Below are 14,456 nucleotides of genomic sequence, written 5' to 3'. Positions count from 1 at the left end.
TTTTGTATTTACGGAGAACAATTATTGAGCATTACATCCTTTTATTCTTTCATAAATAAAAAGTGACGAGCTTTAGAGTGTTATTCATTTGCTGGAGTATTTTCTGACATGAGCAGTATGGATCCCTGGCTCGCGGACAAGCAGCAGCAGCAGCAGAGATATGAGCTGGCTGAGTGTTATGTGTGTGTGTTGTGCGTGTTGTGCGTGTTGTGTGTGATGGGCTGTTTGTCTCCATGGAAACAGGGCTATGACTCCGTCCCCTGATTGTGAGATAGAGTCACTTTGAATACGAGGAGAGTTAAGGTGATTTAAAGAGAGTGGACAACTGTGTTTGGAAGTAAAACACAACAGAAAACACGACTTATTCCATGGAGACTCGAGGCCATTAAAACATTTAGATGACGAGGGAAGATAGAGGTTTGTTTAGACGATAGAGGGATGACATCGTGTTCACTTCAGCTCAGGTTTAGTGCCCAAAGATAGAGAAATTTGGTTTAAGTTGGTGGAATATTAAGATTTATAGACAGATTATGAACTAAAATAACATTAATCACACTTACCCTATTAATAGACCATTCATGTGTGTCATAAGTGCAGTTTTCGAGCGATATTGTCTATTTTATACTTAAAATATTAACTATTACAGGCCTACGGGGTTAAACTAGCATGTGTTATGGATTCTAGATGATTAGGGTCTGTCTAAATGATTTAAAAATGTGAAAATTAGGCTATAATTTAAAGGAAATTCTGATTTTTTTCTGTGTTAAACTGGCTATGAATCTGACTGAATGCAGAGGAGTCAGTGTGAGTGGAAAAATAAGTGAGTATTACGAGCTCGTAGATATCTGCTACTATAAATACACAAGACTGAATCTATTTCTGAAACCAGCCTATATCTTATTACATGGTGCATTGATTGTGGCTGTAAATGACTGGTCAGATCAGGTATTCCCAGTCTTAAAACAGCTCAGTAAAGACTATACGTTTAAATATAGGTCTATAACTGTCATATATTATTTATTTGACGTCCTGTGTGATTTCATTTATCTGCAGATGGTTTAAAATGAAACAAATACTTCCTGATGCCTCCTAACCTCCAAATAGCAGCATGGATGGGAGATAGAGCCAAGGTCACGGTCTATTGTTGGCTCAAGATACAAGATAGGTTCACTGTCGCTGTTAAAAATAGCACAGTTGGACTTTATTACATTTATTTTTGACATTTATATTCACCGAGGCTGACACACAGCAGAACTCTTCTGTGCTGCTTGATGTGATTTCAGATTTAACCAAATTGTCTGTTATTTTAGAGTCAGAGATCACATCAGCAGAGAAAAAGTGGAGTAGACTGCCCCCTGGTGGAGGTTTTTACACATTTTAGTCAAACAAAGAGGCAGAATAAAACAAATCTGCTGTTTTGTTCTTTACAAAAACAAAACTGTACCAAAATGTGACTCCCATTGTGTGAATTTAAACATATTTAAATTGTCTGATTAAAGTTTTTCCTTCAAATATTATTTATAATGAAGGGCAAACAAGATGGAGTCTGACAGTGTGCTTCTGCCCTCTGCTGGACACTAAGTGCAAACAACAAAAGGCTGCACTTCTGTTTTTATTTTACTTTTGCTAATAATTGCTTTGGCTCATTTTCTGAACTTTGTCATAAATGTGATAAAACATTTGTGCAATTTGCAAAACTTTCCCCTTGAGTGAATCTACCACAATTATCCTATGCAAAAATAAAAATAAAACGACACAAGCATCAGATTCTACAAACAAACATCATTAACACTTTTGTGACCAGAATCAAACCACTTGCACTTGGTTTGAGTGTCAGTTTTAGGTTTCTACTCCCTGGTTTCTACACGTCTGTTTATCGTAGAAAGTCTCCATTTTGTGATTCCAGTTTTATATTTTGTCTCCTGGGTGTTTGGTCTGTGGAGTTTGGTGCAGTTTTTCACTTTAGTCAAGTCCAATCTGAAACATTTATAATCTGAGTTGATCGATGTGTTTCCGATGCTTCAGAAGTTGCAGCTTTGACATAAGAGTTTTAACATAAGGCTGAACCGGGACGTCCCAGACTGGAATGTTCTGGATATGAGTCAAAATTGAAACCTGCAAAAATACTGTTCATGCGTTTACAAAACAATTAGTAAATCATATATTTAAAGGGTATATATTACACTATTTGATCTGTGCTATAATGTTGTTTTCTCATTAAAAACACAGTGGAGCACTTCCTGTATCACCACACGATGACATCACAGGGTGGAGCACAGCGTTTTCCGTTAGAGAGGTCTGTTTTTGAACTCCACACACTTTCATTTGTGGAATCGTTTGGATCATTTCAGTCCTGGAACTGCCAATCTCAAGTAAACTAAACTAAAAGTAAAAGATATATTTCTGAAAACTACCACTTGATGACATCACAAGGTGGAACTGAGCGTCTTGAGCTTTGCAGATCCAGAGAGAATAATAAGACAGGATTACTCAAACATGTGGATCAAACAAAACACAACTCTGGGTATGTTTTTTAACGAGATAACAACATTCTAGCGTGATATAAAGGTACACGAGTCCATTTTGTGTAATACTGGACCTTTAATAGTTTCATAATCACAGGATAAAGATGTGACGTCTGAGAACATGTGACACACTGCTGTAATTAAAATAAAATACATGCATTTGTATCTTTTTAATATGAAATGTACTAATTAAAACACTGCCTATAGACTGATTTTACATCTCGAATATGAAGTGGGACATCATATCTCTGTGTTATAAAAAGCTTAAACATTTGCCACTGGACTGGACCTGGGTACAATGGTCATTTGTTTCATGTTTTGATAAGATACAACAAAGTGTCATTGGTGAGGCTGACATCTCTAATCCTGCAGTGAGATGGAAGCGGCTGAACAAATGCTCCTGAACTCGTACAGGAAGATATTCTAGGACAGTTTAAAAGGACATGTATGTGGACTCTTGACTTTATTTTATTCAGCAGGTTAAAAAGAATAATAGAGCAACATCTCAGTCTTAAGTGTGTTGTCTGTTCTTTAATAAAACATCTCTTCAAATGAAAGATCCATGTTTTTCCTCCACATCACAAAAGCATCACTCAGATGCTCTCAGTGTTTTACAGTGTACTTCAAGACAGAGTAGTATTAGCTCCGTGTAAGGCTGTAGTATCTGTGTAAGGCTGTAGTATCTGTGTCAGGCTGTAGTATCTGTGTCAGGCTGTAGTATCAGGCTGTAGTAGTGTCAGGCTGTAGTAGTATCAGGCCGTAGTAGTGTCAGGCTGTAGTACTTTCAGGCTGTAGTACTTTCAGGCTGTAGTACTTTCAGGCTGTAGTACTTTCAGGCTGTAGTAGTGTCAGGCTGTAGTAGTATCAGGCTGTAGTAGTATCAGGTTGTAGTACTTTCAGGCTGTAGTAGTGTCATCTCGGTGTAAGGCTGTAGTAGTATCAGGCTGTAGTAGTATCAGGCTGTAGTAGTGTCAGGCTGTAGTACTTTCAGGCTGTAGTACTTTCAGGCTGTAGTACTTTCAGTCTGTAGTAGTCTCAGGCTGTAGTACTTTCAGGCTGTAGTAGTGTCATCTCGGTGTAAGGCTGTTGATAAGTGCATTGAAAATCAACATGAAATGTGAGATTGATTTGCGGCCAAGTGCCCTGTTTAATTCATTTAATGAATTACGATGCTAAAAATGGCCCAAATAAAAGCAATAACATTATTAAAACAATCACAACTTATCTGCAGTGATCTCTTAAGTACCACAGACATGCCATCCTCCCTGAAACAGTGGAGACAACTGCAGCTCTAATCTAATCTGGCCTCCACTGAGGATTGTCGGGGAGAGGGGATCCACGTCCACCTGGACCAGGAATCCTCCAGCGATAGTCTGAATGTCCAGAGGATCAAGGGATCAGCTGAAGGCAGCGTCCACATGTGTTTACAGACGCAAGTGTGGAGAAACCTCTGTGCTTCACATTGTTAATGATATTTTATGAATAAAGTACAACCAAATATAAAATATGCCATCCATCCATTTTCTTCCGCTTATCCGGGGCCCGGTCGCCGGGGCAACAGGCGGCACATAAAATATGACATCACATATTTTGATGCATGTTACGTCTCAAGAAAAAAAAAAACATTTTCACTTCCTTCTACATAACATTCAACCTCAGAATCATTGTTTACTTATTATTACTGTATCATTTAAAGTGATGAAATGATGATGATTAGTAAAAATGAATAATACAATCTCCTTTTTCAGTGCAGTGTAAACATATCCCACACCAGTGTTTTGTTCAGTCTGAAGCTTGTGTCAGGGCGTCAGTTGGACGAGCGGATCCTTCGACCTTTCAGAGGCTGAGGAGGTCTGAAGTTGTTCTCCATCCGTGACCTCTGGTCCTCTTCCTCTCCAGTGAACTGCAGCAATCTGAATTTGCCCAGCTGTGTTCAAGAAAAATACAAACGTATTAATGTAAAATGTTTTATTTGGGTTTTCATCATGATATTTACATTGTTTTAAAGGGACAATACTATTAACACCCACGAAACAAAGGTGCTCGAATGATACAACACTACTGTGTATTATGTTACATGGAAGTGAAAAACAAATTAGTGGATGTTATATAAGAGCCTTTCCCTGCTGTGTCTCTACACAGGCATTTCTCAATTAAAGCCCTGCACCATCCAGTCATTCATCCATCAGGATCATCAGCTGAAGCAGATCAAAGGCTCCAGGCCTGGACTCCAAGGTTGTGGGGCCCGATGTGCGGCTCGCACCAACCCCCAACAATGCTACGGATGTCTCTTCACACACTAACTTCATGCCTGCACACACGGGTGATGCTATCACTGAAACTCCATACTTCACTTGGGAGTTAAAGCGTGGAGCTCAACTAGTAAAGATCAACAAAGTGTAAGAGCATAATCCAGCGGCTGGCGGCCGTCGCCACTCTGCCGGAGGGCCGCGGGAGGCATGTCCCGCACTCATCCAGTTAGTCAGCTTAACTTGTCAACAGCGTACGTTTTAAGACAGGCTCCTTTGAATTTGAATTTAGCAAGGCTACCAAGAAAAAGCATCATGTAACCCATGACCCATTTATGTTTAGTGTATATATTATGTAAGAAAGTCTGATTCCGTTGTGTGTTATAGGTCAGAGGTCACTGGTTCTCATACCACTGAGAGCTACATACAGAAATAACAGAGTGGAAAAACAAAAGACCTCTTAAAATAACTCAATAAGTAAATCATACAATCATTTGACCTAATATCCATCAGAAAAAGCATCTAACAAGTTCAACCAAAGCAGTGACCTACAAAGATCAAATCCAGTCACTTCATGGACCTTACAGAAAACCAGCAGAAATGATCACTATAATAAAATAAACAGGAGAAAAAATAAATCTACTGTACAATCTGATCAAATGGTTAAATGCTCACCTGTTTTTCTGATACAGCAATCGGATCTTTAAGCAAAATCCAAGTCACACTTTCATGGAGAGGAGGCGTGGTCAGGGAGCCCAGGTAGGTCCAGTAGTGGAGGCTGCTGGGTAAAAGGCACTTTGGATTGAAACCCTTGAAGTCTGTTACACTGCCCTAAAAAAAGAAAAGTGATTTGTCTTAAATAATACACCTATGACCAGCACGATGCTCCCTGACTGCACTCACCTTATACTTCACCATGTACATTGCGTCTGTAATTGTGTGAAGCCACCTGTGGTCATCACCTGTCTTATGTAACAGACGGACACACAGACGGTTTGGATTTAGTCAAACATAAAGTACACAAATACAGGGTAACCAGACACATTTTACATTGAATTCTGCTCTTTGATTTGCTAATATTGTAGTTCTGTAGTTGGTTGTGTTGGTTAACAGAAACATCTTACTTCTAAAAATATGCCAACAACAGCGAGACCATCAGGAGCTGCAGCCGCGTGATCGAATGACTTGTATTTGACAGCGTTCCAATGCACCAAGTGAAGCTGGAAGAAGAAAGAAGAAAGCTTTCATCAGCGAGTGCAGTTATTATATAAAGTATACATTACACTTTAAGACCAGTTTTCAATAATAGTCTTGTTTCCTTGACAAATTAAACAACTGAGTAGAAAAGTGCTGAACTGACAGTCAATAAGTTTCCAAAACCAGACTCCATTTTAGGTTTAGAGACATTTTTCATGACTATGGGCATATACACACCACTGACCTCAGACGCATAGCTATTTCCTGCGACCGTGTGCTCAGAGCCGTCACATCCCTTTCCACCCCAGTGGAAGTGAAACTGTTTGAGCCTATAGGGGTTTTCAAGGGGCCCTCCATGGATCACTGTAGGAGACGACACAGAGGATGTAAAAAGGTTTACAGGCCTTGTTGGTGATAGAAATACATCTGACCAAGGCTTTATGATACGTGAAGGTGTTGATCCAATTCTTATTTTAAATTCAGAAGGCACACACAAGCAAACACGGGTAAGTCCGTGTAGTAACACCTCACAGACGTGAATGTCTCTGTCTGTAATAGTAGACTTTCTATTTTAGGTTACACATCAATATATCTTTTTTGTGTCCTAAACCTCGGCTTTAGTTTGACCCACTGAGACCAAACAGACAAAAACCTGCACAAGATACTTATGAACAGCAAAAACAATGCACCACATGAGCAACTAAATACATAAATACAGCCTAATGTAAAACACCATTTTGTTCAATATGTGCAGCTCAGTTTGATTTTACTGATACGATGTGAACAGCTGGATTGACCATCAAAGTGCAAAGAGATAAGAAGCCAAATGACAAAAAAAAAGCAAAATGCAACACATACTAATAACAGTATGTTTCTTAGAGAAGGTCCTGTATTTGAACACAAGCCCAGACTAAAGATGGAACACTGTATATGTGAAACACAAAGTTCAAAGGTGACTGTGCTGTTAAATATGAGCTTTGAGGTAAAACAGTATCTCACTTTGATAACACTTTCTGAACTATTCTTTGAATGTTAACAGTGAAATTATCGGCTTTCTGCTTTAATCTGTCATGACAAGCAGGTTTAAGGGAAGAGCTTTTTTACAGATGTAACTTTCTCATCTCCACCAGCTGCTTGTCTCCATAGAGATGTTATGGCTTTGCCCACAGTGTTCCACAGTATGGCATTAAACGTTTTTCAAGGTATTTTTGAGCATTAAAATACAGTTTCTTGTTAATTTACAGTGAAAGCTATACTAAAATAATAGGAGAGACATCACGCTGGCTTTATCTCGGTGGTAATGACAGGGTGGTAAACATGGATCCACCCAGTTATAAAAGCTAATAAGGTCATAATAAGCATTAAGATCATTTCAGGCTATTATGACTCTTGTCCAGCAGACAGCGTCTCATACTCTTAAGTGTTAGCTACATATGCCTCCAGTATAAACAGGGTGTTATTTAAACATAGATTAGGGCCAATTTTGTCAAAGGTTGCACATTCTAAAACCACAAGACAATCCAGTCAAAATAAAATGAAACATTAGTGTTCCTCAAAGCAATTATCATAGCTGAGATTATGGATGAACTTTGCACCCACAGACACTCATGCATGTTTGGTGATGTTAGTTCTCTGTACATTTGAGGTATCATTTTACCATTCAAACAGCACTAGTAAAGCTTTGTATTACCGGATCGGTCATCTGTGTCGTCAAAGTATACCACTACTGAATGTCCATTGTTGGAGATGTTGATGGAGGTGCAGTGATCGTAGTCGAGCACGATCGGCCCCAAGCTTGGGTCATGTGAAACTTGGCGGGGGATATCAATGGGAGACTGGCGACTTCCTAGAGCCACTGGATAGTTTTTATGCCATACATCTGGACCTGCAGAGAGAAAAGTCATACACGATTGTCATAACTCAAAAGAAGAAATGTACTGACCTGCCAGTTTAATTGAATTGGTTATCATGGATCATTGTACAGATAATAATAATAATACATTTTATTTATATAGCGCTTTCCAAGATACTCAAAGACACTTTACATAGAACAATAAAAAAAAAATACAAATATACAAACATACAATACAAACAGATAATATTCTAGTGAAAAAACTGCACAACATGTGATCAGTAAGTAACATTTTGAAAACACTTTTGTTTCTTTCTCTGACTAATCTCTTTACAATGACAACTATAGGTGACCACACAATCCTTTAAGCAATCTCCTGGGTAATCTGGCATTAGTCCAGTGAAAGCCTCCTACTTTCCATTAGCACTCGGGCATAACTTACCCAGAGACAAAAGTAAATAATCAAAATATAATTTACCGTTCTCTTGCCCATAGCCCCAGTGGTTCCCCTTCATGGTCACGCTGGAGATGCTCTGCTGCGTGCACGTGGAGATCACAAAGGTCCATGGACCAGTGAGCTGCTCCTAATGAAGCTCAGCGGGCGGCCAAAGGGAAGGGCAATTATCCGCCTTGACACGCCTCCCACACGCTCAGAACTCAGAACCCAAACAATACACCCAGACGGCACCAGCACAACCTTTTTTTAGAAAGGATTTGAAAAGCATTACAAGCACAGGCAACACTATTTTAACATAGGCCACTATCTTACGATTTACAACTATATGGAAGATTTGAGGCATTTGTTAGGATGCATTTTGTCACATTTATAATTTAGGTGATGTTGTTGCTTGGTCATTGTAGAATTTATATTGTCTTACTCTGTTAAATGTCCATATATCCACTCTCTCCTGAAATCATATGCTAAATGATTTTGAATTGAACTGTCTTGCCACAGATGATCAGTAGTGGAAGAAGTACTCCTAGTAAAAGTACAGATACCCAAGCAAAAAATAAAAATAAAAATAAAAAATAAAATAAAATAAAAATTACTAAAGTAAAAGTAAAAGTAGGCCTGTCACATGAAAAAATAAAAGTAAAAGCATTAAAGTACCAGTTAATAAAAAAAAATAAAAAAAAGTAAAAAAAATAAAGTAAAGTAAAAAAAAAAGTATTTCACATAGATTTTGAGATTTAATAAAGTTTCAGATGTAGTGGTTTTATTATATATTTTTTTTAATGTGCTGAATTTTGTTCAATAAAAACAGTTGAATCTATTGTTTTATTTGCATTGCTTTTATTATTTATATGCGTTAAAATGTGTTAAAAACAAACCATTCAGTTTTGGGGTGTTTTTTTAGCAAATCTCAGACAATAATAAAAAATACATTTACTGTTCATTCCTGTTCAAAAATACAGTGGAGTAGAAAGTACAGATACTTTCCCTTAAATGTACTAAACGTAAATATCCGCTTTAAAAATGACTCAAGTGAAGTCTAGAAACATAAAAAGTATACTTACACACAGTATTTTTATACTTTTATACTTTTACTTTATGTTCCATCTCTGTAAATGAAACATCACATTTATGCACCTGCAGCATTACACGACCACACAGCGCCCTCCAGTGGTACACCCCGGTAATGCACTAAATGAAACTAAACCAAGGAAAATACTTATCGTATTTTTTCATCCATTAAACTGCTTTATAATGAATCATAACAATGTATTAAAAATGCTCTATTTTTTATTTAAAGTATTCCAGGCCCCACAATGCCTGGATGTTGTAAGGACGCGACTTTTGTGTCGAAAGTGCGAATGCTGCCTAACATTGAGCGCTAGGTTTTATTTGGAATCTGCTGCTTCGTATGTTTAATAGATTTATGCACACTGCTGAAAAAGCTTTAATGCTAATATGGCATCCACTAAAGCTTCAAAAGAGCAGAAATACGACAGGCAGCTGAGGTAAATGCACAGTTTAAGACATGCTCCACGAGACAAGACACAAAATACAACTAGATCTCCACAGAGCTCTGTTGCTACTTGCGTTGTTGCTATGCTAACAAGCTAACGCTGTTCAAAGCTAATATGTTTATGATATGCTATGTTAATAGATAAATAATTGTCCTTTATTCTTTATACAGTTTTTGCTTTTGTGATGTTCAAACGTAGCAGGTTATATGGTTGAACTTAGGACTGTCTGAAGAGAATGCTACACCTGAGCAATGTTCCTCTAGTCCAAATGCTAATGCTAACACTCATTCATTCATATTGTTACTGTCAATACAATGTTTCCAGATTATGGGGAGACCATGGTCAGGAGGCTTTGGAAAATGCTCATGTTTGTCTCATAAATGCCACAGCCACAGGGACAGAGATACTAAAAAACCTGGTTCTTCCTGGTAAGACTCTAAGCACACTTATTACTGTGTTGTTATGACATTGCACACTGATAACACACTGTAATGATGCAGGCATTGGAGCGTTCACAATAGTGGATGGACATACTGTTACTGGGGAAGATATTGGAAATAAGTAAGACTGCACCAGGCCACATAAAAAACGTATTGTTTTTATGTCAGTATTAATATTTGCTTTTGTTTTTCAGCTTTTTCTTGAGTATAAATCACATTGGGAAGGTAAGATATGATCTCATGACAACATGACATTATAAAAATAGCTGAAGCATCTCTTTGTGTGTTTTTAGAACAGAGCACATGCTGCCACTGAGCTGCTTCAGGAACTCAACAGTGATGTTTCAGGAAACTTTGTTGAAGAGGTTTGGATCTTTAAGTGGATAAATAGTTAAAATTTAAGATTATCACACAATTTTAATTGCTTTTTTTCCATAAATCTTTTTCAGAGTCCTGAGAAACTCTTGGAAAACAATCCTGAATTTTTCCACAGATTTACTGTTGTCATTGGTGTCCATTTACCAGAAACGTATGTCTTATTTACATTTACTTAATGCTAAACATGTTGCTCATGTATTCTTGTTTTTGTTTCTGTGTAAAGCACATGCTTGCGACTCGGCTCTGTTCTTTGGAGTGCCTCTGTGCCTTTTCTCATCTGTAAAACATACGGGCTCATTGGCTACATGAGACTAGTGGTAGAGGAGCACACAGGTGAATAAAAATGTTAATAATTACTAGTTTAGTTTTTACCAAATTTTGGTGAACTATTCTGTTTTATTGGCCTGATACATTCATTTTCAGTGATTGAATCACACCCAGATAATGCTTTGGAGGATCTACGGTTAGATCAGCCTTTTGATCAACTGAGAAATCATGTTGCTTCTTATGACCTGGAAAGCATGGACAAAAAGGTTCCTCAATCAACAGCATTGACAATTTATTCTTATTATTAAGTTACTTCACTGTGATTTTTTTATACCTTGTTTTTAGGATCATAGTCACACGCCGTGGGTTGTTATTGTCAGTAAATATCTAGAAAAATGGCTCAGTGAGGTAATGATAACATGTCGTATAGTATTATGTTTGCCGTATCATTTCAACTCAAGTCTTTTTCCTCTTTTACAGCATGATGGTCAGTTACCAAAAACGTATCGTGAGAAAGAGGCCTTCAGACAGTGTGTACGAGAAGGTATTTTCCTATAGCGTTGATGTGCAAATATGTACAGTAAAATAAAATATGTACAGTAAAATAATGCCCATGTGATTCAGGTATCAGGGAAAATGAGAATGGTGTCCCAGTGGATGAAGAAAACTTTGATGAAGCTATAAAAAATGTCAATACTGCTTTAAATCCGACTAAGGTGAATTTAGATTTAAAGCTTTCATAATTTTCTACATTTATAAACACAACACTGCCTTTTGTGTGATTTCTACGAATGACTTCATGGAATATAAGATGATGTTGCCTTTTTAGATTCCAACTGCTGTCCAGGATCTTTTCAACAGTGAACAATGCAACCACATCAACAATCAGGTTTTCAATTTAACCTTTTCATGAAGTAGCTTTCCACTGTTGTATTTATGTAACTAATTCTGTCCATCCATCTGCGTATGTACAGTCCTCCCCTTTTTGGGTGATGCTGCGTGCTGTCAAAGAGTTTGTTCAAAATGAAGGCAATGGTAATTTACCTGTCCGAGGCACAATACCAGATATGATTGCAGACTCGCAGAAATTTATTAACCTACAAAACATGTTAGTCCTTCTCTGAATAAGAAATATTTAAATTATTCATCTATAAGCCATGTATGTACAGTGTAATTTAGTAATGTTTATATGTATTATGTGATTTTACAGTTATAGGCAAAAGGCTATGCAAGATGCAGCAGCTGTTTCAAAACATGTGGAGAGTTTAATTCAATCCGTTGGACTGGTGCGTTTGTAAGTTGTTTTACGAGTTTATTGTTGCAAAATCTAGTATTCACAACATTTTACCTTTGAAATAGGCACCTGAAAGCATATCTGATAAGGACATCAAACTCTTCTGTAAGTAGCTTCTCTTCTGTGAAGCTTGCGCTTTTAGGTTTGCCGCTCGGTCTGTTATACAAATTCTCTTTTCTCTGTACATTAGGCAAACACGCGTCCTTTTTGAGGGTGGTTCGCTGCAGGTCCCTGGCTGAAGAATACAGTGTGGATTCACAAAATAAAAATGAAATAAGTACGTTTGTCACAGAATTACACATCCTGAGTTTTACTTTTTTGTGTGAGAATAAATACTTAGTCTTTTTTTCAGCATCAGCCATGGACAGTCCAGACAGTGAGATGGTTTTCTACCTCATGCTGCGTGCTGTGGATCGTTTCTTTCAGCAGCATTCACGCTACCCAGGTTAAGACTACAAGTATTATTGTCTTTTTTAAATAATCTAATTTAACTGTTGTCCACAAGATGGCAGTCTCAGCTACCCTTAGGAAATTCCAATTGGAGAGCTTGTGGAACTCAACTGTCTATTTTTCTTATCTGTATCTACTTTATTGACTTATTTTTTTGTCTTGCTCATTAGGAGTCTATAACTACCAAGTGGAGGAGGACATCAGCAAACTGAAGCTGTGTGTGACTGGGCTTCTACAGGAATACAACCTCAGCATCAATATCAAGGATGATTATGTCCATGAATTGTACGCACTGTTTATATCAAATACAAAAGTTTATATCCAGTTTATATCTCAAGTACATCATACAATGCTTCATTTGTTTCTGAATAATTTACCATTCACTTTTTCACGCTTTGTTTAGTTGTCGTTACGGTGCCACAGAACCACACACAGTTGCTGCATTCATGGGAGGTAAAGACATACATTATACACATTATGCGATACTTTTTAATCGTTCACTAATTAATTTCTATTTTCCTCAGGAGCTGCTGCTCAAGAGGCCATCAAACTCATTACCCACCAGTTTGTGCCCTTTAGCAACACTTACATCTACAACGCCATGTCGCAGACCTCTGCCACCCTGCAGCTCTGAACAGTGAGGTATCAGTCTCCAGCTGTTCATTACTGTAACTTACTCACAGTGACTATCAGCACTAGGATGGAGCGTGGATTGTATTTTTGATCTTTTGTTACGCTCAGTATTTGTGCACTTAATTGTAAAGATCAATGGTCATAAATCAACATGTGTTTTGTCAGTAATCTGAATCTAAACAGGCTAAACTATGCTGTAGTATTTTTAATTGTCCCTGTCCAATACGTTACAGTCTGTAGCACTTAATACAAAAGTACTCTCTTGGTTTGTAAAGGCGGGAATTATCTTGATTTTTTTTTTTTTATTATTACAATAAATAAGACACTATTGTAAGAACATCTTCTCTTAATGTTAACACATGATGCTGTTGTATGTCTCATCAAAGATTTGGAATAAGATGCTTCTTCTTAGGCAGCATCTGACAGGCTTTGAGGAAGGATATGTGATTTGATAAGTGAAACAAGGTTTACACAGTTATCTTGTCTAAATAAATGTTACATGACAAGCATGTGAGCTTCTTGGGAGGCCTGCAATGTGACTTATCCTCTGGCTGTTTTCAGGTTAGCACCAGGGCCCTCACTTTGGACATGTTTGTTTCTTCAACATTAGGGGGCACTATGCTTCATAATTTGGAGCTAGAACATTTTCTCAGATAAGAATGGTAAACATATAGGGAACTTTCTCAGTAAGATGCAACAACAAATTAAAAGCATATCTCTGTTAATATAATATAGGAAAACAGAGCAGGCTTTGTCATGCCATTATTTTGTTTTGAATATGATCTGAGCAGATTTCACATATTCTTGACAGTTACTCATGTTTGTGTGGATATGGGAACATAAATGGTTCCCTAGAACAGCGCTGACAATTGGGGAAATCATTGTGTCATCTGTTAAAATTATTGCTGGGCATTTTCCAACTGCTTGAAATTCCAACGAAATTAAAATGTTTTAGAGTTTTATGACACACAACAAGATTCTTAAAGCAAATAAAGTACAGTGCTAATGCGCTGATAGTGTTATGTATTGAATTACTTTGACACGGAAAAGACAATTCTCCTGAAAACTGTTTTGTGTTGTTGTACAGCCGTGTACAGCTGTGTAAACATCTCAAACCAAAACAGCCTTGCACATATTGCATAAATGCTGTTGATCTTAATCTGAAATTTCAATTATTTTCGACACTTTTTGTTCATTTCT

At 37.5% G+C, this 14,456-nt stretch overlaps 2 protein-coding genes across 2 annotated transcripts; one reads left to right on the top strand and one right to left on the bottom strand.

The window, feature by feature from the left end:
* Nucleotides 1-3,709: 3,709 nt before the first annotated feature.
* ca7 (carbonic anhydrase VII) lies at nucleotides 3,710-8,411 on the bottom strand. Its single transcript, XM_033986559.2, has 7 exons — nucleotides 8,302-8,411; nucleotides 7,662-7,856; nucleotides 6,216-6,334; nucleotides 5,899-5,994; nucleotides 5,678-5,740; nucleotides 5,450-5,605; nucleotides 3,710-4,452 (listed from the first exon to the last, which is right to left on the bottom strand). Exons 1-7 carry the CDS (start codon nucleotides 8,336-8,338, stop codon nucleotides 4,333-4,335), a joined length of 786 nt encoding a protein of 261 aa, XP_033842450.1. The 5' UTR covers nucleotides 8,339-8,411; the 3' UTR covers nucleotides 3,710-4,332.
* A 1,212-nt stretch (nucleotides 8,412-9,623) lies between these two features.
* Nucleotides 9,624-14,194, top strand: nae1 (nedd8 activating enzyme E1 subunit 1). The gene is made up of 20 exons (XM_033986548.2): nucleotides 9,624-9,785; nucleotides 10,119-10,222; nucleotides 10,295-10,355; nucleotides 10,429-10,459; nucleotides 10,528-10,599; nucleotides 10,684-10,763; nucleotides 10,836-10,945; nucleotides 11,036-11,145; nucleotides 11,225-11,287; nucleotides 11,360-11,423; nucleotides 11,504-11,595; nucleotides 11,709-11,768; nucleotides 11,854-11,987; nucleotides 12,090-12,165; nucleotides 12,239-12,278; nucleotides 12,364-12,450; nucleotides 12,526-12,618; nucleotides 12,794-12,908; nucleotides 13,027-13,076; nucleotides 13,148-14,194. Exons 1-20 carry the CDS (start codon nucleotides 9,736-9,738, stop codon nucleotides 13,255-13,257), a joined length of 1,602 nt encoding a protein of 533 aa, XP_033842439.1. The 5' UTR covers nucleotides 9,624-9,735; the 3' UTR covers nucleotides 13,258-14,194.
* Nucleotides 14,195-14,456: the final 262 nt, after the last annotated feature.

Source organism: Periophthalmus magnuspinnatus, chromosome 3 (assembly GCF_009829125.3).
Source record: "Periophthalmus magnuspinnatus isolate fPerMag1 chromosome 3, fPerMag1.2.pri, whole genome shotgun sequence".
Taxonomy (NCBI): Eukaryota; Metazoa; Chordata; class Actinopteri; order Gobiiformes; family Gobiidae; genus Periophthalmus; species Periophthalmus magnuspinnatus.
This window is presented reverse-complemented; position numbering and strand designations above follow the sequence as displayed.

Bases quoted from the DNA above. Each gene is read 5' to 3' on its own strand.
- ca7 (XM_033986559.2), bottom strand. From the start codon at position 8,338: ATGAAGGGGAACCACTGGGGCTATGGGCAAGAGAACG. The intron at 7,857-8,301 runs GTAAATTATATT...TTCTCTCTGCAG, and splicing joins GGGCTATGGGCAAGAGAACG to GTCCAGATGTATGGCATAAA. The intron at 5,995-6,215 runs GTCAGTGGTGTG...TTCTTCTTCCAG, and splicing joins GAAATAGCTATGCGTCTGAG to CTTCACTTGGTGCATTGGAA.
- nae1 (XM_033986548.2), top strand. From the start codon at position 9,736: ATGGCATCCACTAAAGCTTCAAAAGAGCAGAAATACGACAGGCAGCTG. The intron at 10,356-10,428 runs GTAAGACTGCAC...TTTGTTTTTCAG, and splicing joins GGGGAAGATATTGGAAATAA to CTTTTTCTTGAGTATAAATC. The intron at 12,166-12,238 runs GTGCGTTTGTAA...CCTTTGAAATAG, and splicing joins TAATTCAATCCGTTGGACTG to GCACCTGAAAGCATATCTGA.